Genomic DNA, 25067 nt, shown 5'->3' on the forward strand with positions numbered 1-25067 from the left:
TTATCAGCAAATAGTTACCAGCTATTTTGAAACAAACAAAAAAAAGACACTTTTTATCCATAACAGCAAATGAACTGTACAACAGAAAATGCAAATGCTATTTATGGTCTCCTCACAACAATGATAAGAAAAATAAACTGAGCCAATATGGCATGTTTGTTAATACACTCTGATCTCTGGTCTCCCACTCAGAGACACAAGTCTCCGAGTGTCCAGCATTCAGACGGCTACCTGAGGACACTCATGTGAGAGAAAATCTGCTCACACAGATATGTAGAGCCAACTACTGTCAATAAGGCCTCTGCAGTGTTCTGAAGACAGTTAAACTTGTCAGGTAGTGATGTCCATCAGGTGAAAATACAAGCTCCATGAACACGCACAGCTATGCACCAGCTGCGTCTGTAGTTCTGCAAACTTTGACCCCCACAGACTCGAGCTTTTCAGTTCAATCAGCTGCATTTCGATGTCCTCTGTGTCCAGCCAGTTAATGCGAGACAAACCCAGCTGCTCATTAAAGCTTTCTGGTTTGATCAGAAAATAAAACATTGGTCCATACACCTGAAAGTCCCGAAAATGCATTCTGTCTCGAGTCTACAGATGTATCCGTGTATTTCCGTGGTGCTGATGCTGCGTTGAGCGGACAGCTCCTGAAACTTTTGAAGTGTCGGAATGTGGAAATTTCAACATCGCTTGAAAAAACTGACAGCTAGCAACGTCCCTCTCACCGGTAGGCGAGTTATTTTTAGCCAATTACAAGTTGAATCTGGTAGTTGGGGTTATTAGCTAAGATAGCGTCATCAAGAAGTGGCACAACTAATGTGTCTATGCGAGGTGATTTGTGATGTGCATCGCTGGCCCGGTTTCATCCTCATGTTTCCCTCTCACCACATATCCAAACCAATATCATGACCAGCAGCTTTACAGCTGTAGAAGAGGCAGCTGTGCAGCAAAGACACAGAGTAACTCCAGCTTTGTGTCTTTTTCATTGTAGCTGAAGTCCGGGACAAACTGTGTTTCTTTTCACCTAAATACGAAACGCGTAATATTTTCTCTGAATACGAGACGATTCCGTTTTTTAAGGGGTGGTTGGCAACTCTACTAACCTTATGAATAAAATAAAGTTCACTATCAGTAACATCAAAGCACCCACCCAGCTGTATATAAACTCCATCATGCTAGCTAGCACGCAGTACAAGTTATACACCTAAACTTGGTTTATATCTGACCCAGATAGACTGCAGGTCATAACTTCTTACCTGAAGTTCAGTTCACCTGATACTCCTCCTCCTGCCTCCCCTTTCCCTCATCCACCTGCTGGCCTCTGTGGAAGCTCCGCCATAGCCACCACCAAACAACTGAGTCATTTTTACACATCTGCCAGCACCTGGTCAATCCTCCACCTTTCATTGTTTATACTGTTACAGAAATTAAAAAAAAAAAAAAATCATCGGGCACATATGGTCGTGCCATCAGTTAACCGACCCCTGGGCTAAATGAATTGGGTTTCTGCAATGTGATTGGCCGATTAAATCTCCTATATCTTAACAAGCAGTTGAACAGGTGTATCAAAGTGGATGATTTCAAAGTGCATTTGTTTGCATCAAGAGTAACAATTATGAACACACACACGGATGGTCAGCTTCATCAATATACAGTATTGTATATAGTGTCGTCAATAAAAAGTATTTTTACTTCCTGATATTATTATTTTTTGTATATTTCTCACACTTCATGCTCCAGATCATAAAAACAGATTTTAATATTCAAGGAAGATAACCCAACTATATAGAAAGTTCAGTTTTTAGAAGATTATTTAATTTATTAAGGTATAAAAAGTTATCCAAACCTTCCTGGCCCTGTGTGAAAAAGTATTACCTCTAAACCTAATGACTGGTTGTGCCACCCTTGGCACCAAGAACTGCAGTAAAGCATTTGTAATCACTAGTAATGAATCTTTCACATCGCTGTGGAGGAATTTTGGCCCACTCTTCTTTGAACAGTTGTTGTTATTCAGCCATATTTGAACATTTTTGAACATTAATGTCCTCTTTATGATCTGTACAAAGTCTGTCAGTTGGATTTGAGTCCTTACTAGTAATTGGAGCCATTCAGAGGTGGACATACTGGTTTATTTACGATTGTCCTGCTGCATAAACCAAGTCTGCTTAGGCTTCAGGGCACAAACTAATGGAGGGATATTCTCCTGGGAGCAGAATTCATGGTTCCGTCACTTACAGCAAGTCATCCAGTTCCCAAAGCAGCAAAGCAGCCCCGGACCATCACACAACACCTCCATGTTTGACTGTTGGTTTGGTGTTTTATGAAATGCCGTGATGGTTTTGCGTCAGATGTAATGGGACTCCAATCCTGTCTCATCAAGCCAGAGAATTTTTCATCAAAAGTCTTGGGGATCATCAAAACATTTGATGAAGCCTTTTGCCCCCCGTTTTGCTCAGCAGTGGATTCCATTTTTCAATCATGAACCTCCTTGGAAGGTTCACCACTTTTCCAGTGGTGATCCAGTGTAGCGATCCATCCATCCATTCGCTTTTGCTTATCCTTTTCAGGGTCGCTGGGGGTGCTGGAGCCTATCCCAGCTGTCATAGGGCAGCCACCGTGCTGCCCTCCAGTGTAGCTAGACAAACTGAAATCAGCTAAAAATGTAGTTAATTTATGATTTAAGAACTGGGGGGCAATCAGTTTTTCACATTGTGCCAGCCTGGTTGGGTTAGCCCTTTTCCCTTTTTGAATGAAATCATAAAAAAATTGCATTTTGTAATTATTCTGGTTATTTTTGACTACTATTAAAATTTACTTGTGTGACAAATATGTGTAAAAAGAAAAGAAATCAGAGAAAATACTTTTTCACAATAAAAGAGGGTTCTTCCTCCCTACTATCACCAAGTGCCTGGTGTAATAGGAGATCATTCAATCACTGAGTTGGAGTGATTATCTCATAGCAAACAGCATTTTGTGAAGCTGTTGTGGCACTGCGTGAATCATTTGCATCTGTACAGAACTGTATGTACAACAAATACACTTCATCAAGGAAACCGGTCAGATAATTGATCAAAAAATAGCAGCATGAAGATCTTGATCCTAGATTTGAGTTTGCTCAAAGTTATTTCTGGCTAAGAGGAACAAACATGTAGCCGTCAAACTGTGGAAGGGAGTAATATTTGAATACCACTATTTGCATCTGCTTACTGGAAGATAGAATAAGCAGATAACATACATCCTTTAGCTATATCTCACTGAATTATGAGCAGATTTTCAGAGGGAGAGGAACTATTTACAGCAGCTCTGCTATCCTGAGCCTTTGGACAGTACAGATGTAGCATCAATGCCAAAAAAAAGTTCTAAAGTTCTCCAGGTGTTGTGCACAGTCCCATATTATTCCAGCTCGCAGGTCAAAGTTTGACAGCAATACTGCAGGGCAGCAAAGGCTGTTTGGACCCAAGCAGCTCCAAGACGCAGGAAAAGTCTCTCAAGTGCAGGAAGTGAGGATTGTATTGTTGTTACTCCAGTAATCTTGTTGTCAGAATGGCTTGAAGGTGTGTATTGTGGACTGACAGTGTGGACACTGGTGAAGAACGTCCTTGAAGTTTTTCATGCAGAAAGGGATTATACAGCAGCCGCCAACACAGCTGTTAGAAAGAGAAGGAAAGGTCACAGATCATTCTGAGGCGACTGTTTTTGGTGCTATTAGTTAGTGCTACAGTGTGCCTTGTATCATGTGCATGCGTTCTTAATGAATGAATTTTTTGACATCATCCTGGTCAGGTAGAAGACGTACCCTAACATGGAGCACAAGCAGCACGCTAACCAAGTTGTCTCGCCCACTTTCCTTTGGGTTTGTGTGATGATGAGCTCTTTGCAGGTCGGACACTGGGTGAGCCCGGCGTCTCTGCACAGAGTTTCAACTTTGCCGGGGAAAGAGACAAAAAGAGAGAAAAACTGGAATGAGCTTAATTAAAAACCAAAAACAGCCCCCTGGTTTTATTCAAATGCAGGTGTCGGCGTGTTCATACAGTACAGCTAGTAAACAGATGCATTCAGTATACAAGGAAATATTTCATTGCAGCAATATCTGTCCAAAAAGTTACACAATATTCAAAGAAAGAGGGAACCATGTGTCGACATATATAAACACTAGTTTGTGTCGTAGAGGAAAAGTGTAACACACCTGGAGCGATGTCATCTTCTGGTGTTTCTATTGGTATTTCAGGTTCAGTTTCTACAGGTTCTACAGGTTCTACAGGTTCTTCAGGGTCTTCAGGGTCTTCGGGGTCTTCGGGTTCTATGCTCTCCTCCTGGGTCACCTCTGCAGGCGGCAGCGTGTAGATCCCTCCCCAGGGTGTTTCATTTTTATAAAAACTGGGGTCTGCTTGATGAACTTGGTGATTAAAAAAGAATAAAACAAAAGCAGTTCAAACTTTAGCTTTAAATGGGCCATGTTTAAAAGAAAATCTCATTCTGTCTATTTCACTTCAGCCATGAACGCATTACTCTATGAAGCCCCTCCCCTAAAATGCCATTATCTCCATTTCAGATTACCTTTACATCACTTTCACTGATTATTTTAATATGTTTAACATGAAAATCTGACAGTGTATCATTATATATTAAACACAGACGGACACAAAAAGGGAAAAGAATATTATTTTCTTCATAAACTGGTAACAGTATGAAAGTTTTCATACTTTCAAATCCATTCAATTTAGTTTTGTTTATATGCCTCAAGTCGCTTTACATTGTAAGGTAAAGATCCTAAAATAACACAAAGAAAATAATCATATGACCCTCTATGAGCAGGAACTTTGATGAAAGTGGGAAGAAAAAACTCCCTTTTAAGAGGAAGAAACGTCCAGCAGAACCAGGCTTGGGGAGGGGCAGTCGTTTCTAAAGGGACAGTTTAATCCAACATTTTTCATCTGTGGTTTTCAGTACTAATTATACATCCGTGTGCCTCTCGCTTCCTGTGAGTTACCCAATTTTGAAGATATAAATATGTAAGGAATTCTGAATATACTGTGCAAAAGTCTTGAGCCACCGCTAATTTCTTTATATTTTGCAAAATGGGAAATTAAAGCAATGATTTACTGAAACATGCAAATAACCATGTATATGAGGCAAAAACAGAGTATGGCGAGCTCATTTTAATGAGCTTGAAAGTCAGTCTTTGGCATGAGTGCCTTTATTCTTCAGCACAACCTTCTTCTAAGCAGCTTTCATTTCATTTTTTTAAGTAGTCTTCAGGAATAGTCCTCCAGGTTTCTTGAAGGAAATTCAAAGCTCTTCTTTGTTCTGTTTTCTGTCAAGATGATCCTAAGCTGCTTCAATAATATTTATGATGACTTCAAAGATTCATCACTCCAAAACACCCAATAGCTTTCATTTCCAGTCCAGTCCTTGTGTAATTTGCCATATCTCAGCCTTTTCTCCCTGTTTCTCTTCTTTTTCTGATCAAGTGAAGGGTCAAATCTATCTCTCAGGCTCAAATTCTTTTCTGTTTCTTCCAGTTACCGTTCATTTCCTGTGGATAGTTTTTACCCATGCCACATCTTCTTTTGTCGAAGACATCTCCAGTTGTTTCAAATCTTTTAAATGCGCACTGCACACCAAAAGAGATAGCCCAAGCTTTTTGTTATTTTCTGCAGATTCAAGTAAAGTAATAGGAATGACTTATGTACTAGTAACAAAGTCCCTAAAGATCCTGTTTTGAATTGGTTCTGTACTAAGTTGTCTGTTATAGTTAGGTGTCTTTTTATACTTGAATGTTTGATGTGTTAGTATTAAGTGACTTCTTTCTTATAGAAATGGTCAAATAAAAAGAACTGGGCTAAAAATGAATGAAAAAGCAGCCAATGTCCAAAGAAAAGCGTTGAAAGACCTTCAGAAAGCCATCAAGTCTATACCTCAAGAAAAGCTTACAGGGGCTCCAGTGGCGCAATCGGTCAGCGTGCGGTACTTATAAGACAGTAACCTGCAGAGTGATGCCGAGGTTGTGAGTTCGAGCCTCACCTGGAGCACAAACTTATGACAGGCAAAGGTTGTTGTGATTTTGTGCAAATAACATTGGATTTAAAAAAAATTGCTGAAGGCCGCCTCCCAAAAAAGTTGATTCTGTTCATCTGGAACGAATGTTTTCACTGGGAGGGACGTTTCGTCAGTCATCCAAGTGAGAAAACGTTTCCCAGCCTTATAAACAGTACATTTGCATAATGACTGAAAGTGGCAAGCAACAGGCTTTGGTGTCAGTTTCTTGATCATTAATATTCAAATTTGATATCAGGGTGCTTTAAATAAAAAACAAAAAAGGTGAGATGAGAAAGTGTGGAAATTAAGCGTACCTCCGTTTTCTGTGGGTGTGGCAGTCTCTTCCTCTTTCGACAGCTCCTCCTTTTTAAGCAGCAGCACATTCAGCTCTTTCTGAATGGTCTCCAGCTCGTCTTCGCTGTCATCGTCATCCTCGATGTTTGCTGATGACATCACACAAAGTACCCCAAAGGTTAAACTGACGCACAGTAAGCTGCTTGGTCCATTAACTCAGTGATTACTGCATTAGATTGCTTGTTTTATGAGCTAACACAAGTCACAGAATCGGCTGTAAGTTACAGCCACACTAGTTTTAGATTCTTAGCTTTTTGTGTATGAAGTAAAGTTGCTGTTTAAGTCAACTGCTGATGAATATATGTCAACATGCACCCTAACAATGGTTTCCTTTTATAGGAACAACCACCAACTGTCGGGTTTTTTTAATCTGACTCACTTTGCTTTGGAGCGCTGTCCATCTTTTGCTCTGACTTTTTGGTAAATTCCCTCATCTTCTGCAGGAGGAAACGGCGGTTCTGAAGCTGCTGAATGCGGAACTCAATGACAGCCAGCGGTGGAGGGCCGCTTCTCGTCTGCATTGTCTCCTGACTAGATTCAGGTTGGGGATCAGGGTCAGCTTCGTCCTGCTGCTCCTCCTCTGGCTTTTGCATCTCGCCTGCGTCTGGCTCCATGTTTGGAAGCTCCTCTAAATTCTGATCAGACACCATGTCCAGGATTTGATTCTCCATCCTGGGACAGAGATCTGAATATATAGTCCTCAAACCGATGGAGGTGTAAAAACAAAAGAAAATCCACAGAGAACGCAGCTCAAACCCACGATCCTAATCCAAATTCAAGCCAGCCTGTGGCAAGGTTAGGTTCCAGACTTCCCCTTCTGGTTTTTCTCAGAGATCGGGGAGAGCTGCTTGAAGACAAACATTTCTTCTGTAAAAAGAATTAGTCCACCTTCTGAATGTTTCAAAAAAAGACTCATCAGATGGAAATATTTTCATCATCTGTCCATTCTCACCTCAGAGGGCTCATAGCAGCTTTGCACAAACGTCAGCATGGCTGATAGCTCCGCTGAAATGAAGTAAACAGTGTGCACAAACAAATGAGGATCCAAACGTCCGTAATCCATGCAAATGCCACTAGCTTGGAGCATGTGCAGGTCATATGCTGAAAGGAAAAGTGTGATCATAAGAGATGTTAGAAGATGGAAACAGAGGCTAAAAGCAATGGCTTGCTGGAACTATTCCAGCTAAGCACTGTTCCTCCACATTACTGGAAAACTAAGCGTTTAAATGCAATGCACTGAAGTTGGAAGGTATATTTACCTGCCCCAAAAGTCAGGGTTCCATTTGCTGCATCCCCAGAGTGCTTTAATATGTGTTTATTTTAAACTTTAGGCTATCTTTGAATAAATGTAAATAAAGTTTACTTATCATAATTTTACTGAAGTAAATATGAAAATAATCTCATTAAAAGATTTGCTTTTGTTATCACATACAAAACGCATTATAACAGACCTGTGTGTGGCAATTTAAGAGTTCTTTCAATTCAATTCTGGTTTTTACAGCGCTAAAACACCCAAGGAAGTTTAAATATTGTAAGGTAAAGACTCTACAATAATACAGAGAAAACTCCAACAATCAAAAGCTCTCCTATCCAAATTTCCCACGTGTGGGACTAATAAAGGTTATCTTATCTTATGAGCAAGCATTTGGCGACAGTGGGAAGGAAAAACTGCCTTTTAACAGGAAGGAACCTGTACATCATCTCAACATAGCAGCAGATCAGCTATAATCTGGTGGACAGTTCAGTTATCAAGCCTGTGGCAAAGGCTCAGTTGTTTTGTAGTAAAGCAGATAAGATGAGAAACATGCACAACATTTTTCAGTTTCATTTTTCTGTAAGCCACGAAAATAGCACAATTCAGTACTGACATAAAAAACAATAAACAAGCAAACACAAAAACACTCACACTCCATATACGTGCACAGAAAGCAAACTGGTAATGGAGTTGCTTTTGCATTAAAATTTGAAATTCATATAACCTCTCCCTTAGTGTATAGAATCAGCACAGGATATCACAATATCAGATCTTTGACTGCATGTCTGTTCTTATCGGTTTCTTTTTGAGCTTTTGCTACTTTTGCTATCTTCATCCTGCTCTCTCTCCTTCTCACCCTCTCTATCCTCCTCTCTCGGGCTTCATGCTGTTACCAAAATGTAAATGTGACAGTGAAACAGAATTTACAACCCAATAAAAGGGCTGAATTACATCATTTTATGATACTATTCTAAGTAAATATAGGCTTCCACTGGCCATTGATCGTTAACATCCTTCTGACTAGCTCTGGAGTCCTGTTGTGCTGTAAACAAATGATGAAGCCCAGTTCGAGCAGGAACTCATTATGAGGTGTACTTTATTACATTAGGTATGTAATAAAGTTGGCTAGTCATTCATATGTAAATTAGGTTGTTACCTGGGAATTCTGGAGGGAGGGGAGTGGGGGTGTGTGGATGAGGGGGTGGGCGAGCTGCTAAAAGCTGTGAACTTCCTTTTGTGTTCGTCTTGATGCATTCTCAATCATCCAGGGAAATAAATCTCCAAAAGTCACCAACTTGGAGTGTTTCAGTTTGCCATCTTAGGGAGAAATCAACACACATGGGTGTATGTCCTTTGTTGCTGAGATTTATTGATAAAAACAGTACAAAAAACCAACCATTTGTACACATATTTACAAATGGCCTGCTGAGTGGTGCACGGAGCATGTTCATTGGTTCATGGACCTCCCTGAACTAATGGCATTTATTGCAATTGTCATCTTGCGGGGGGTTAACAGGGTTCCATCTCTAAATGACTGCTGGTCAGCAAACCTGGGAAACCCACAGATAATTGGAACTATGGCACGAAACCGCTTCCAAGACATCATGCAACACCTACGCTTTGATGACAAGTCCACCCACAGTGATCGAGCAAAGACTGACAAGTTCGCTGTTCATCAATGGTGATATGTAGACCAGGGTTGTAGCACGTGATGCAGTTGGTGACAAATGATCCCCACACACTGGAAATTGCAGCGAACTCCACCCACCGAATCACTCCATGTAAGCACTCTAGTAAGGTTAAAAGGTTAAAGCCATAAAGGGTTTTCTCATAAACCTTCTCCATGATCTCATTTTCACTTCCCGCTTTGCGGTGGGATAAGGCGTCATCATTTACTTGTTTTTCTTAGTTGACACTCGGGAAGCTATTTGGGTCACCAGGCTTTGCCTGAATAAACAGCAACACACAACAATACATTATATTACTTACCAAATGATGGAGCTCATCCTCTGAATGTTGTTCTATGATTTGACCACTAGATGTCAGGATAGAACAAGGAGCTGGACAGGCTCACAGAGGATTAAGTCTTTAGTTTACAGCTTGACGTCACTGGTTCGGCACTTGCAAGCCTCTATATATCCATCCCTCCACCTCCTCTTTCATTTCACAGGACCTTTATGCACAGTGTTTCCTTTTTCTTCTTTCATTTGGTCAGACTTACCTTTTATCCACTTTACACACACGCACTTACCTACCTTCTCAATTGACTTTTTGCTCTGTGTGTGCATGTGTGTGTAAGGGAGATACACACAGATCAAGTAACAGTAAAGCGTGTGTGAGCACCACCTGTCAGGGTATTAGTCATCCAGAGAAGGATACACAGACTCATTGATGGTTAATGAGCTTCATTATACAACAACCAAAACTCCTCGTGTGTCACTTGACAGTCGTGTTGCAGTCAAAGCGCAAATGTTAAATAATTGGACCCTAAATGCTTCAAAGTAGGTCTTTCAGGTATTATCTGGAGATGAAAGCATCTCCTGCCAGGTCTTAAACATGAGCAGCTAGCTATTGGTCACAGCGGACCATTTAGGTGCTAAAAAGCGAAATAATTTTCTCAAAACTGGAGACCAAAAATAGACCTAAAAATGAGTGACTTTCATGCGAAACTAATTTCCAGATTCTCATCTTTGCTACTCCAACTTTCTGTTTCAACAAATGTTCATGGCTTGCCTGGTATCAGTCAGAATGGCCTGCTTTTTGCACTCTCTTTCCATTTTAACTCTCACACTGTCTCCACTCTAATGCATTACTATGGAGCAGAGGCTAGTCACGATTTGTCAATAGCTAATCAGTAGAAACCCAGGGGCAACCTTTGGAGCTTAACGATGAAGCCAACACGAGTTCCTCTAGGAACTGCAGTTCCTCAAGGTCCCACAGGAAGCTGGCTCCAAAAGGAAATCAGTCTGCCATGTTAAATCAGGTTACAGCAATACAAAGGATATTTTTTGTTTAAAAAAAAACAAGAAAAAAACCCATTTTGTCCACTACAGGCACTTTCCCTTCTTCTATATATATTGTAAGAAATCATCCTTGAGATTAGAGCCACCACCATATTGACTGACAGGTTTTCCAATGCAGGCAGCTGATCAGTGCTAGTAATGCATTAGCTTTGTGCACTGATCAGCTTGTTATCCTGCCCCCAAGTGTCCAAATAAAAATGGATTACTGCAAATCTAAAAAACAAACAAACAAACAAAGATTCAGTTTGACAAAAGGACAATCACGACAGCTACGGAGTAAGCGGCAGGTATTTATTTCCAAAGTAGCATGGCTTAAATGTTTCAAAGCAGCAAGAGTATAGTAAAGAACACTATAATTAGTAAAAGGCTCAACACAGACATTAGCAAGAAAAACCAGAGTAACTCTTTCCATAGTGCTAGAACAGTCCTCTGTAATTACCGGCCCTGGCAGAGGACTGTTGCATAACAGACAGACAGAGGTGGCACATAAATCAACTTAAACTATCACTGTAATAACACTGTGGTAGTTCAAAGCAGTTAAACAGGACAGTATATATATATATATATATATATGTGTGTGTGTGTGTGTGTCAGCTGTGCCATCATTGTATTGTAATGGAGATTATTGTAGCAAACACTTTATCCTTTAGTATTCAGTGTGATGGACTGGCCTGCTCCCTCCCAGAGGACGTCACTGAGGATGACGTAGAGTTGCTTAGAGGGTTGCGTCATGCCTGGATTAGTGTGTGTGTGTGTGTATTTCTGTACTTATGAAGACCAAAACAAAGCTTCCTAGAAAAAAAAAGACCCAGAAACTATTTGCCATCATTTCCTATTATAGCAGGAGTGAGTCAATGTGCGGATGTTCCTCTTCTCTTTGTCTGAATGAAAAACCATGCTAAGAACCGTTTCCTGTGCAGCAGCTCGCAGCTGGACTCTCACACTGACTAATGGGAAGAGAATTTGAATACACACGCTCTCACGGTCACAGCAGTTGGTTCTCATCACGGTCTTGAGCATGCTGACTGAAGGCGAGTGGCAGCAATGATGTCACAAAAATGGGCCATCAGTCACCCACCAGCCCCCACCTTTTCTTTTTGGGAGGTTGGTGGCAGACAGGCGAGATCTCTGCAACACTCAGATGAAGGAGGTGCGGTGTGTTTGTGTAAAGTAAGTGAGGGAGGAGAGAAATATAAAGGGATGTGAGAGGAGGGTGAAAATGAGGGAGGAAAGACAGAGAGAGAGAGACAGAGAGAAAGGAGGGCATGAGAGAGGGTGTCAGGCACGCTGCCAGCCATGCAGGTCTGATGTGAAAAACGATGTCTGCGGCTGCAGCGACAGGCGAGCGAGGATGGATCCTGTTCTGCATCGAAGACACTATATCACAGACACGCAACTTATGCTCACACTCATAGCGCCGCTGTAAATCGTCTGGTGGAACGAGAGGGTTGCGTAACAAGGCATCTCTCCAAATCTATGTGCGGCATCCCTCAGCAGTGACGTTCAGAGATTAAAACCATGCAGCACCTCATTGTTATAGCTCGAACATATAACAGCGGCGATAAATCTCTGTAACAAATCACAAGCTTTGGTTACCACGCTGTCCCGCCCTCAGACGTCACCCCCCACCCCGAGGTGGATTGACTTGTCTACACATCTGCAGTCAGTTGTGTGCAAATGGCCCGCAGACGCTGTTAAACAAGACAAATATCTCATTTTAACATGAAAGCATGGCTGACATGTTGGATTGGAGATGTGCAATGAACATGGACATTCAACAGTTCTAAGTAGATGCTTCCACTTGGTTGCAGTAGGAAAGATAAAAAAGAGTAAGAAGTATTTTGTGGGATCTGTTCATCTGGTGTATCTGAAAGGATAAGGCTGGATTATATGATATGAGGAGTGACAGTGTCGGTCTATTGGTTGGTTAGCCTTAGTGTCCGGCGGCCTCGCCTCTGTCAGTGCGCCCCAGTGTGGCTGTGGCTACAATGTAGCTTGCCATCACCAGTGTGTGAATGTGTGTGTGAATGGGTGGATGATAGGTTGTGTAAAGGGGGTCCTTAGGGACTAGTAAAGCGCTATACAAATACAGGCCATACAGCCCATTTAGCTTTTCTCTAGATCCATGATGAGTTCCACATTTACCATGAACTTAAACTTCAAATTTAATGTGTTCTCCTGAAGATAAACCTTGAATAATTTGGTGATCTTGCTATTTAGCACAGTCACCAAATCAACAGTTTAATTGATCTAGTGCAGCGGTCTCCAACCTTTTTTGCGCCACGGACCGGTTTATGCCCGACAGTATTTTCACGGACCGGCCTTTAAGGTGTCGCGGATAAATACAACAAAATAAAACTAGTACCGGTACCGAAAAAAATAAGATTTATTCATAACACACGTGAAAAGACCCAGGAAAACCGAGTTAACGATAAAAACGATAACAAATTAACGCTGAAAACCGATAAAAACCCTGAAAACCATACATTTCACACCTGAGCCTCAACTCTCGCAGCCCGGTACCAAACGACTCACGGACCGGTACCGGTCTGAGGCCCGGGGGTTGGGGACCGCTGATCTAGTGTTTTGGTAACAGGGGCAGGGCTAAAGGGGGGAGCTAGGGAGGCACTGGCCCACTCTGACATTTGATTATGGGCCATAATTTACCACGACTTTGGCATCACATCTTATACTTCATTGTACCCTCTATGCCTGCTGTGGCCTTTTAAAAACATTCTGGAAACAATAGCTGGACCCTCTCTTAAAAATTGCACATTAGCAATTTTCAGGGTACTATTTGCTAGCCAAGGCCCTGGTCACACAGGCTGGGAACCACCAGTCGTTAGGGGAAAAGCTGGTTGGCAAGTGGTTACAAGAAGTTGCTAGCTTGGTGAAATTGGTCACAAAGCTGTACCAAAAACCTCCTTGTGACTACTTTGGTTGCTAGCTTGTTGCCATGTTCACCCATAGCTGGAATCTAAGACTGCAACCTCTCGCTACCACTCGTAATTGAAATTGCAATGCAGACTTGAAACAGAAAGCATTTGCTTAAAAATTAAAGTGAAGTAAAAGTTGCACATTTTGAAACATGCTGCTTTTATCTAGACTAGGCTAGCATCGTTATGGTGGCTACAAAATACGCAATGTCAATGAAACTCACAACAATGACAAATAAAATAACAGTTAAGCTAAACCAAATTAAGCTAGCATTAACTTTGAAGCAAATAATTAAGGCAACTACCTGAAAAAGAGGCGGGGCCACAGGTAACGCATTTTAAATGTGGACAGCCCTTAAGCCGCACGCAGCTATTATTAGCTGATTAGCAAAGGTTTTGAGATAAACTAGCCAATCAGCTCAGGTTTTCTCAGCTCTTTAGCGGAAATAATAATGATGCATCGTGAGTGAATAACTCTGATGTAAATATGTTTCATCATTTCTGAACTTCTGACAGCTTTAAATGAGGCAGAGGAGCACTGCCGTAAGACCAGCTTGGGTCTGGTCTTACGGCAAGTTTTCAAAAATGTTTTAGGAATTAACTTTGTAGAAATTTAAAAAAAGGACTCTTAATAATGCATTTATTCTCATTTTACTGCTGTTATGTGACAAGTCTTGCTACATATATATAAACATGTAATTGCTGGTGATATTACTCCAGTCTGTATGTATATATACCTGATTTGCTGTCTGTCTGTTTGCACCCTCTTTAACTTTGATGTATGCTGTCTGTGTTGGCTTGTTGCAATGGCCTGATTCACCAGAGAAATCATTAAAGTTTCATCTGATCTAATCGAACCCCTGCTGTCACCACAGAGCTCCCTCACAGTCAAGATAAAATAAAAGCACTGCAGAGTCATTGAGCAAGGACTGTAACAGAAAATCGTATTGGAAAAGCTCAAATTCAGTTGTATGTTTCACACAACCGCGAAACAGATGTGTGGCACTGCAGGTTACAAGTGACATTCACTCTTTTACGTGTGAAAACCTTCTGGCTGCGATATCCTGCAGCGTAACAACTGGCTAATTCACCTTTTAAATGAGGTTTATGACTTGTTTCCATCCTCTTGTGTCTTCAAAATGTCTCCCTCCACATTTATTGGTCTCTGCCCGTCTGTGAAGGAGTCAAAGAAGAATGAGTGTCCACCACATGCAAGGAATGACAGTGGAGGTGATTTCTAGGGAAGTGAAAAAGAAAGAAAGAAACTGAAAGGAACACTTTAATACACAGCCCTGTTGTAAAGCTGGCACGTTGAGGTGTGGCGTCCGCTTGCATGGACAGATTGTACATCATGTTACTTCATGTTTTTTCTCCAACTACAACCGCACAACACCGGAACTGAAACAGCACATGTCCATGTCTGTCTCTTCCCCTGGCGGTCAGGGCTCTGGTGTTATTCCCACACATGCTCACGTGTGAGCACAAAGAACTTCCCCTGCTTCCATTCTAAGTGTAATGTATTGTTTTAGTGCTCATGTGTGTACGCGTGTGTGTGTGTGTGTGTGTGGCTGCTAATTCTGGTGCTTATGCATCCAGCCAGGCAGCACTGATACAACACTGAGAGCAGGGATAAAGCCGGCTTTGTGTCCAACTCAGGATCTCGGGCACAGAGTGGCTGAAATGGCACGGAGCCATTGTCACAGGTTCATTGCGGTCATATACACAGAGACAGAGAGAGAGCTGGCGACACTAGTGCTGGTTGAAACCATAGATATTAAAGGTGCAATTGCAACACTGTTTGAGACAATTACTATAAATAAATACAACCATCATTTGACTTAATGGCTTTTTAAAAAAACATGTTACTGCAACTGTTTGCAGAGGAAATATGAAAGATTGTGTGCTAAAGCACAAAGAGTGCTGTTCTTCAAGTGAGACTGTTGCCTACTGACGCACAAGGACAAAACAGATCCGATTTTATACTGTACGCCAAATATGGAATATGGAGTTGATATTTAATTGTTGCTAAAGTAGCTCCTCAGTGTTCTCCAGCTAGCTGCTAACTTTGCCATTTGGTGATGGGGTGTGTGTTTATTGGAGGTTTTTGGCAGAAAACGGCTGCGTGCTGCATCTGGAAACAGGGCCGATGAGAGATTTTTGGCAGCAGGAAAACGGTAACACTGCAGGCTACATAACCAGAACTATGAGCTGACACAAAGTTACTAAAACTGTTAATGCTTATTGCAGCTTTTTACTTTGGTATCGAGTGCACTTTGGTAGGAGGACCCATGATAGTGTATAAAAAAACCCTCTTTCAATAAGTTTTCCATCTTAAAGAAAGATTTCTACAAACAATTGCAAGCAAGAGTGCACTAAAATGCAAAAGTGTCCTCAAGGCAGACTTGAAAAGGAGACAGTGAGAACAACAACACATAAGAAACCTTTGAGAAGTCTTTGTGCATGTCTCTGGTAATTAAATGTAGAGGTGGGTAGATAGTAGGGGTGCAACGATACACAAAATTCACGGTTCGGTTCGGTTCGATACTTTGGTGTCACGGTTCGATATTTTTTCGATACAAAAAAAAATGTTCATGCATTTTTAATTTGTCATTTATTAAAATTATAAATATATATTTTAACTCAAAAGTACAGTTTTTAAATTTAACCCTAACCCTTGTGCGTGTTTTTTATTTTGACAGCGAATGCGCACCTGCGGACCACTTATGTGCAGCCCTGGTTATTTAGCTCATCATATTGCAGCCACAGAAATTCTTTTGTCCATGAAACCATAAAGCTGCACTTTCTTTTTGCCTTATAGTCTGATTTGTCATAACTTCTCCGTTTTGTGGTAAGCTTTTCTTTGGCTGTCACTTCTTCACCCTGACCTGTCTTATTTGGCTCAGCAGAACTAAAATATATATCCTGCTGCTTTTACACACTCACTCACATAAGCTCAGCGATTCTCTGCGCGATCAACCTCTCACATGTTTAAGCTAGCTGCGGGAGATTTCACTTGTCATGTTTGCATAGTAAGCTAACGATTGATAAGACGATGTCAGAGGAATTGGTGCACAAATTATCATCACTCACAGATCAGTGCTGTCACTCTCTATACACAGTTCGCACGATTGCAAAGTGAAAGCAAAAAACAAGCGCAAATTCAAACGCGACTTCAATATGTCACATATTGACAGTGGCTCATCGATGCCAATGACATAATTACCCAGCTACATTTCTGAAAGAATGCAAAAGCATTGACATATATTTTTCCTACAATAGCCCGACGGGCAGGGAAGAGATAGATTTTGGTAGCCCGACTGAAAAAATCGCTAGCCCCAGGACGTCGGGCTAGCGATATTGCGAGCCCTGTATCTGATTGAGGAATCACTCATCTTTGGAAAAGAGAGTTTATTACAGAGAAATGGCTCTTTCCAAAATAAAAGCTATACTATCCGCTTCTTCTGGGCTATATTCTCAGCAGCATAAGGAGAATCATGTGCTAACAGCTGTCTAAATGACTCGGCTAAAGTTAGTAGCATGCTTGTTGTTTTTGTCTTTGCACTAGGATGATGTCGGCGTAAATGTGCAGTCATATTCGTTGTGTTCCCACTAGTGCTTTCAGGTTAATCTCGTTGAAATGACCTTAACGCCACAACACGGCAAATCTCCGTTAACGAGCTACCGCCGATCGCTCCGTGCATGGGGCTAGACGGCCAACACGTTAACGAGCTAACTGCGCTAACACACTAGTTCACACCAATGTAATTGAGCATTGCATGGCACATCCAACATACTGTTTTACTTTAGTCCATGACTCGCTTACCTTCAGGGTCATACGTCACATGAAAACCAAAATAATTCCAAACGCCAGATCTGAATGAGAGTGGGGGAGGTCCATGTTAAAAGGAGAGCTTAACTTCTGTCTTGCTAGCTTGCCCTGCGCTCTTCCTTCTGATGCTGTCTGTGTTGAGCGCTCAGTGGATCTGCGCTGGACAGTGCAGCCTAGGCGGAGTAGTCGAACACAGATTCACTGAGCGCTCAACACAGACAGCATCGTCAGAAGGAAAATTGATAAAATAAATTACAAATGTTGTATTGTTCGATACATATGCGTACCGAACCGAAAGCACTGTATCGAACGGTTCAATATCGATACGAATATCGTTGCACCCCTAGTAGATAGATCCAAGTATCAACTGTATCAATACCAAGACTGGTATAAAGCATTCAAGAGCTACATTTAAAGAAGTATGGAATACAATTTCAAATTAAATTAATTCATTTTCAAAATATAAGATTACATTTCAATTTAGTGACTATCATTTTCAAACCAATCCGTTCTTTAAGTCTGACGTCATTAGCCATGTCTGGGCCCAAACTCTGCTGCAGGTCCCAAAGTCAAACGATCACTGCAGCATTACTGAGAGTTGAAAAACTGTCTAAAATTCTTTCATCTGTAATAAAATGATCAGTGTGGCTGCTCTACAAGGTGTAACAATTAAGTAAAACATCCATGCATCCATGAAAACAGAAATTATGGAATTTATGGGGTTAGAAGTTAGCAGGGAGCTAGCTCGCTAGTTTCCATCATAACTTTTTAAAAAGTTAACGTGACGTAACGTTAACGGGTTCCCGATGGTTAAGGACAAATGCAATCGCATGGCAGGATTCTTTAAACGGACCAAACTTCAGTGAGGAGAACAACTGCAAAATAAGGTTAGTCATTAATATACTGCTGCACGGGCTGGGCTGTAGTTACATCGTAAGGTTTTAAAAACTGAGCTTTAAGATGAATAGCGGTAATAGAAACCGAGACAAGCCGACAGTGATCACTGACTGTTTTTAGGGGCGTGTGGAGATTAAGTAGAACAAGATACAAAGTATTAAAACATGTTAAAAACACAGCAGCCTTATTAAATGCAGAGTCATTCTTCACGTCATGACTTAAAGACTGGATACATTGGATTTCAAATTACGCTAATTCAAATTCAGTTTTAGAAGCTTTTATTCAAGTTGATATTTATGGATTGTCACTATTGATTTTATAAGCATAAGCAAACTAGTTTAAATATCTAAATTTGTTCATGGAGGAAGGCCTTTGAGGCCACGAGGACAGCCCAGATGAAGCCCATATCTGCAGTTTTCTCCACACCAGTAGCCAGCCACTGACTTTGGCTACTTTAACTCAACCATACAGCCACCTAGATGTTGCCAGATGTCACGTTGTGACATTTGTGCCATTTCTGGCCAGCAGCCCAGTCCTTGGGGTCACTCATGTCCAGCCCAGCCTGTGACTTGTAGACCACATGTGCAGCTTCACAGAACACTGGCCAGAGCCATAACTGCTGAAAGCGGGCCAGACACCGTGTGGGCAGGGTAGCCACAGTTACCATATTTGCTATAGCTGTGTAACTTTGTAGCAGTATCTCAATGTGTTAGTAAGTTTTAGTAGGAGGCTTCAAGGTGACTTCTAAATACTGTAATACCGGAGCGAATGCTATTTTTCTTAGAGAACAAAGACGACAGGCTGAGTGATCACTGTGGCAACATCAAGACACAGATGCTCATTTTTTCCAAGTCATTTCTATCGGTGCTGAACTGTGACTGCTGCCAACCAGACAGCATGATGCATTGCTCCTGCAGTGGATCTATGAGCCTTCTTGTTTGTTTTTATCTCTCAAGCTATCACCCTATACCCCTTCGATTTACTTTTTTCAGTATTCCTTTGTTTTTAGTTCCCTTTTTGGAGAGAACACCACCAGTAGGTATGAAATATTTTTCTCATTCTGAACTTTCTTCACCCAGTTTTTGTTAGACACTGTGTATTCACTCTGTATGTATCCTGTGTGTGTGTCACCTTTCCCCCACTTCCTGCTGCAGTTCGTCCAGTGTTGAGCTGGAGCCTCCACCTGTAGGGAGAACAGGGGATGGTGAGGTGCCAGGTTACAAATGCACCCAATGTCACTCTGTTCATTCTTCTCCCCTGCCCTCCTCCACAGACTGCACAGTGTCCTCTGCCTTCCCCATGTCTGCATACCTCACAGGCATCCTGCCCATTTCTATATCTCTAATCTTTTAACAGTATACCTAATACATGATATATGACACAATATGAGCTTAAAATACATGATTACTTTGTAAAAGTCGTGATTCACCGCTCACATTATGCTTCTAAGGAGCCAGACTTTCTCATCATTTTTTAAAGTGGTCTTAAAGCAATAGCTCTCCAGGCTTTTTACAGAGTGGCTCCTTTTTCAGGTGAGTCCTTGAACATGACCTTTTTAAGCCACCTACTTGCAACACGTCACTAAAACACAACACCAAAGATAACACAGTTTGACGGGCATAAAAGAATAGTTTTGCAACAACAAGGTGACTTTGATTCAGACCATTATGAATGCGTACAGCAGAGGTCAGGATGGAGGTACAACAGTGAGTGTCTCCAGCTATCTCTAAAACAAGGTGGAGGCTCTGTCATGGTGTAGACAGCATTTCAGCCAGTTGTGTTCAGGATCTTATCAAAACAGATGGAATAATAAATAGAGGAAAGTACCATTAGACTTTGATCCACCACGCAATACCATCTGGAAAACATCTGACTGGCAGCCACTTCGTTTTGTCTGCATGACAATGATCACACATTGCCAAACAGTAAAAGCATATGTGGATAGAAAAACACAATGGAACATGGTCAGTCATGGATTGGCCTCCCCAGAGCCAGTATTTCAACATCATAGAAGCAGTGTGGGATCAGAACCAAAAGTCATCCAAGAAGAGCTTTGAATGTCCTTCAAGAAGTCTGAAGAACTATTTCTGAGGACTACTTAAAAATGGTTAGAAAGCTGCCTAAGAGAGATCAGGCTGTGCTGAAGAATAAAGGGAGTCAGCGTTCAACAATAATCATTATTTAACTTTTACTTTATTATCGATTATCTTAATCAAGCAGCCTTTAACATTCTAATTAGCTGAATCTGCCATTGGCACCCTTCATATCAATTACAACGTAACTACTTCTGACTCAGCAGTGATAAATGGTATTTGTCCACATGACTCAAATTAGCCGGCAAAGACTTAAACAATTCCAAAAGCCGCTTCTCTGTTCCTTTTCGCAATGGCAAACACAAGGGCGCTGTCAGAGAACGCCGGATCGCTAAACGGTACGAGGTCATCTTCAAAAACCTCGGTATTTGAATTATTAAGAAGTTTGTAACTAACTTGCAACTGCCGAGAACCCCACCTAGAGACGGAGGAAGAGGAAAATAGAATAGAGAATACTTCAAAGGTTGGTTTGAACAGTGGAAAACCACTACCTAAGACACCCAGGGAGCTGAGGTCTGACCTGGAAGAGTCTGGTGTGCTGATTGCAACACTTACAATATGAAGCATGCTGAACCAAGAAGGGTTTTATAAGAAACAAAAGACACAAAATAAGGAACAATCAATCTTCGATTACTCAGACAAACCACAGTTCTTCTGGGCAAATGTTCCGTGGATGCCACAAACCAAAAGAAAGCTTAAAGCAATTTATCTACTGTGAAATGAAGCTTAGAAGGAGAGGAACACCTTAGACTGTTAACACATTTTAGCATGTCTAAACAAGGCTGATTTGCTGTCTCTTGAGCTCCACCACTGAGGTCTTGAAATTGGAGGATTAGCAGGAGGTTTTAGACCAAGATTTATTACCCAGTGTACACATCTGACACACAAAAACACCTGTGGAAACAGAAACAAAACCCGTTTCTGTTTAGGCTCACTGCTTCTCACATACAAAATTCCTTATAAAACATTCACAAAGCTGATCTTAAACACCTTGTTGCATTTACTGCAATGACCAGGAGAAGCTACTCAAGTCTAGCCTCAATTAATTTACAGAAAATAGACAAACCAATAAATTTACCAACAGCAAAATCTTAATTTCCTTCCAGCAGCGTGGTAATATGGTGATGTTTGCACATGAGACAAGACAGGTGCTGGTGGTGTGTTACTGTGTTTAGTCCACAACATTCAGTGACCCAGAAAACAGCAGCCTGCTGTGTGTATGAAAGACAGATAAAACGAACTGTGCTGTATTACTCTGTTATGCTAACAAGAGGTAATGTGCATATACTCAAGGGCATAGGTTTCCTTTGAGCAAGTTGAGGGGGGATTTGTGGCTCCTCCTTCCAGGCTGGGTCGCCTCCAGAATCTTTTTCATAGGGGTGGCCACATGTGGGCCACTAAACGCATTGGGCGGCACACCACAAAAACAGAATGTCCACCTTTATTATGCTGTTGTCAAATATAGGTTACGTGAGAAATATGGCAAAAAAGAGAAATGAAAGAATTTTATGCCTAGTTAATGTCCTACAATTAAAGTTGATATCTCTGAAAACAGATACATATGAAAAAGTTCCAGGAAGTCACAACCACTGCTTAAATGATTCTCAGCAGAGCTGAGCAGACGCAGGATTCATTCTCACAGAATGAAGTTAATTTTAAGAGCAAACTTGTTCAGGAAAGACAAATAAGTATGAGATCATGTAAGAATGGGAACTGTTGCCTGTCTCTATGTCGGCCCTGAGAAGCACCAATAATCTGTTCAGGGATTGGCACTAGCTCTACTGCAACCTTATTACATTATTACCAACAAAGGGCAGTCTTCCCAGAGGGGGCCACTGTGGCGAGTGCCCCCACAGGCCCCCCCTTGGAGGCTCCCCTGTTCCCAGGAAATTTATTTATGTATCTGTGTTTAATATTTGCAGACATGATTTACATCTTTTGTGTATGTTCGTGTTTACTGGTGTCCAGGCCTAACTGTCAGACACTGAAGTGTAGACAATGCTTGCAACTTTTGCTTTTTAAATGTGCAAGTAAGTTATCAACCAATGGATTTAAAGAGCTGTGCATGAAATGTGTAAGTGGGCTTTGCAAAAAGTCAATCAGCATTTCACACTTTTTAAGATACACCTTTACCATTTCCAGCCAGGCGCTGCTAATCAAATACGCTTGATTAACTGACCATCAGTTTGCTGGCCTGGAGCATCCGTGTGTGTTTGTTAACACAGTGTCACAGGGGTGGGTATCCAAGCAAGACCCATTGTGCAATGCTCAGAGCAGTTGCACAAAGCCTAAGGGCTATATCTAAGAATCTACAGGTCTCAGTTAGCATGTTAAATGTTAAAGTACAATTAGAAAAAGACTGAACAAGTATGGTTTGTTTAAAAAGGTTGCCAGGAAAAAGTTTTTTCTCTCTGAAAAGAACATGGCAGCATGGTTTAGCTTTGCACAGTTGCATCTTACACAACTGCAAGACTTCTGGAACAATGTCCTGTGGACAGAATCGACCAAAATAGAGATGTTTGGCCATAATACACAGCTCCATATTTGGAGGAAAAAACAAACAAATGCAGGATATCAGCACAAACACTTACTGCCAAGCACAGCGGTGCAGGGGTGATAATTTGGGCTTGTTTTGCAGCCACAGGGACTGGGCACCTCGCAGCCACGGAGTCAAACGTCAACTCCTCTGTATGCAAGAGTATCGTAGAGGAAGGCACAGGCGCTTTACCGGAAAAACAGAAAATATCTACATCGGCGCTTGCTTCGGTTGCTTCCTACATCATAGATAAATTGGTGTGGTTTTGTTTCAGTTTTAAAACCACACCAACCAGACGATATTTTCCATGATACTGATGTTTAAAGTTGGTTATACAAAGAAAACAAACGATTTGTGACACTTGGTGGTTGTGAAATTGATATTGTTTAAGTCATTTTAAAATGTTATGTTTTTTAGGAGGCAAATAAAGAACATAAAATATCAACCCGCCCTCATTTTATCACGATTGTCACGTACAATTGCCACATTAAATATACTAGCAATTAAATATACTAAAGTTTCTGTACATTAAAAAAAGGAGCTGATTCTAAGGTTGTCAGGTTGGAAATAGAATAAATAATAATATAAAAAAATAAAAAGATAGAACTCTATTGCTATGACATATCTTTAAAAAGATAAATATAGCTCCTGCTGTGGTGGCAAGAATAAAATGCATTGTATTGTGCAGTTTGTTTGGGGGTAAACAGAAGAAGAACCGGGTACTTGGCATGAGCAGCTAAACAGTAACCACAATTGTTTTGTGGAAAAACACTGGCTAAAGATCCCACTGAACTACAAAGGTACATGTAAACCGAGCAAAGCCCCGTCTGAACAGATAGCCGTTCATTTATGACATGATGGTTATAGTGGCCTCACACCCTCATGTTTTGTGTTACACAGGGCGATTCTGTGCTGCTGTTGGACAGAGTGTGTTTATTGCCATGTTTATTACTGTTCCCAGCCCGATACCAAGTTGCTGACACTCATGCAAGCTCATGTGACCCTCTCAGAAAGCCTGGCACAGACAGTCAGCATGGAGGAATCTTTCAAATCCAGCAGAGGAGGCAAATCAGGAGGTGAAGTAAGGACACGGAGGCCTCCCTGACCCCTCGTTTACCACCACCAACACCACTATACCACTGGCATGCGTGGGTGTGTGGTGTTTACGTATGGCCGATTGCGTGTGTGTGGACAGCTGGTATTTGTTTGTGTTTACATCCACAGAGCTGTGGATTGAAGGAGGTGAAGACAGCGAAGGGGCCGCTTTCAAAAGCTTTCCTTTCCCCTTCTCTCCGTTTTAGCTTTCATCTCCTGCCCGTTCATGTTTCGCTGCAGAGTGTCAGGTAGATTGTTTAGCTGTCACATAGAGAGAAAGACAGACAGAGGAGCAGAAAATGAGGTTTGTAGAACATGATTGTGTAGTCTGGCTGGGCGACTGTATTAAATCCAGCTGACTGAGAAGTAGCCAAGTGTGAGATTATGATGCATCCATCTTCTTACTGTCATTATTTAACACACAATCACACACACACAAACAGGGACTGACAAGTTATACAAGAGGCCTGTATTACAAAGATGGATTTCATCTTGTCCAAGTTTTCTGTACTACAACGATGGCTCACTTTTTCCCCACTGTATAGATCGCCATAGTAACAAGATTCCAGATTAGAGGTCAACAGATACAAATTAACTGCCTGCTGACCAATCAGTTCTTTAGAAAGTAACGTCAGTATTGCCGAGGGTTCCTCTGACCTATGTTTGAGAATAGCAGGAGGGTCTAAAGCAGGAGTGTCAAACATGAAGCCTTGGGGTCCTGAATCGGCCCAGTGAAGACTGGACAGCTTTGAAAATGTTAAGGAGTGCAGTTTGTTAGTGTATTTTCCTAAATCTTTCCTAAATGCTTCTAGTGCCTTCTAGTGCATAGCAACACACACTGGAAACCCTGGGTTAACTTACTGAGTTGACGTCCAGCTTCCTCCGACCGCTTATCCTGATCACTGATGTTAGGCTAAGTAAATCCAGATATCCTGGTTATGCTGAATACTTAACAGGCCTCAGGTCCATTTCTCTCAGCTTTCATGCACACATAAGTAAACCATCCCAAA

At 41.4% G+C, this 25067-nt stretch overlaps 1 protein-coding gene and 1 non-coding gene across 3 annotated transcripts; one reads left to right on the forward strand and one right to left on the reverse strand.

Moving 5' to 3' along the window:
* Positions 1–1832: 1832 nt before the first annotated feature.
* On the reverse strand, positions 1833–17556 carry LOC146568126 (uncharacterized). Of its 2 annotated transcripts, XM_085283352.1 has the most exons (8): positions 17431–17556; positions 14699–14780; positions 7346–7494; positions 6773–7260; positions 6354–6482; positions 4187–4396; positions 3797–3923; positions 1833–3647 (listed from the first exon to the last, which is right to left on the reverse strand). In XM_085283352.1, the coding sequence occupies exons 4-8, from the start codon at positions 7062–7064 to the stop codon at positions 3539–3541; spliced, it is 867 nt and encodes a 288-aa protein (XP_085139478.1). In that variant the 5' UTR covers positions 7065–7260; positions 7346–7494; positions 14699–14780; positions 17431–17556; the 3' UTR covers positions 1833–3538. The 2 variants fall into 2 exon arrangements, with proteins under 2 accessions (XP_085139478.1, XP_085139479.1); XM_085283353.1 differs by lacking the exons at positions 14699–14780; positions 17431–17556 and having other exon boundaries at positions 7346–8862.
* On the forward strand, positions 5939–6032 carry trnai-uau (transfer RNA isoleucine (anticodon UAU)). The gene is made up of 2 exons: positions 5939–5976; positions 5997–6032. It is a non-coding gene; the product is annotated as a tRNA-Ile (tRNA).
* Positions 17557–25067: the final 7511 nt, after the last annotated feature.

The sequence above is a fragment of the Mchenga conophoros genome, linkage group LG8, assembly GCF_057382185.1.
Source record: "Mchenga conophoros isolate Kocher_MC1m ecotype Shallow Benthic linkage group LG8, M_conophoros_male_GT1.1, whole genome shotgun sequence".
Taxonomy (NCBI): domain Eukaryota; kingdom Metazoa; phylum Chordata; class Actinopteri; order Cichliformes; family Cichlidae; genus Mchenga; species Mchenga conophoros.

What these genes read in the sequence shown, in the direction of transcription:
- LOC146568126 (XM_085283352.1), bottom strand. Translation starts at nt 7,064, where the DNA reads ATGGAGAATCAAATCCTGGACATGGTGTCTGATCAGAATTTAGAGGAG. An exon ending in CACACCCACAGAAAACGGAG is followed by an intron (nt 4,397 to 6,353) that starts GTACGCTTAATT and finishes TTAATCACCAAG; the next exon opens with TTCATCAAGCAGACCCCAGT. An exon ending in AGAAGATGACATCGCTCCAG is followed by an intron (nt 3,924 to 4,186) that starts GTGTGTTACACT and finishes TCCCCGGCAAAG; the next exon opens with TTGAAACTCTGTGCAGAGAC.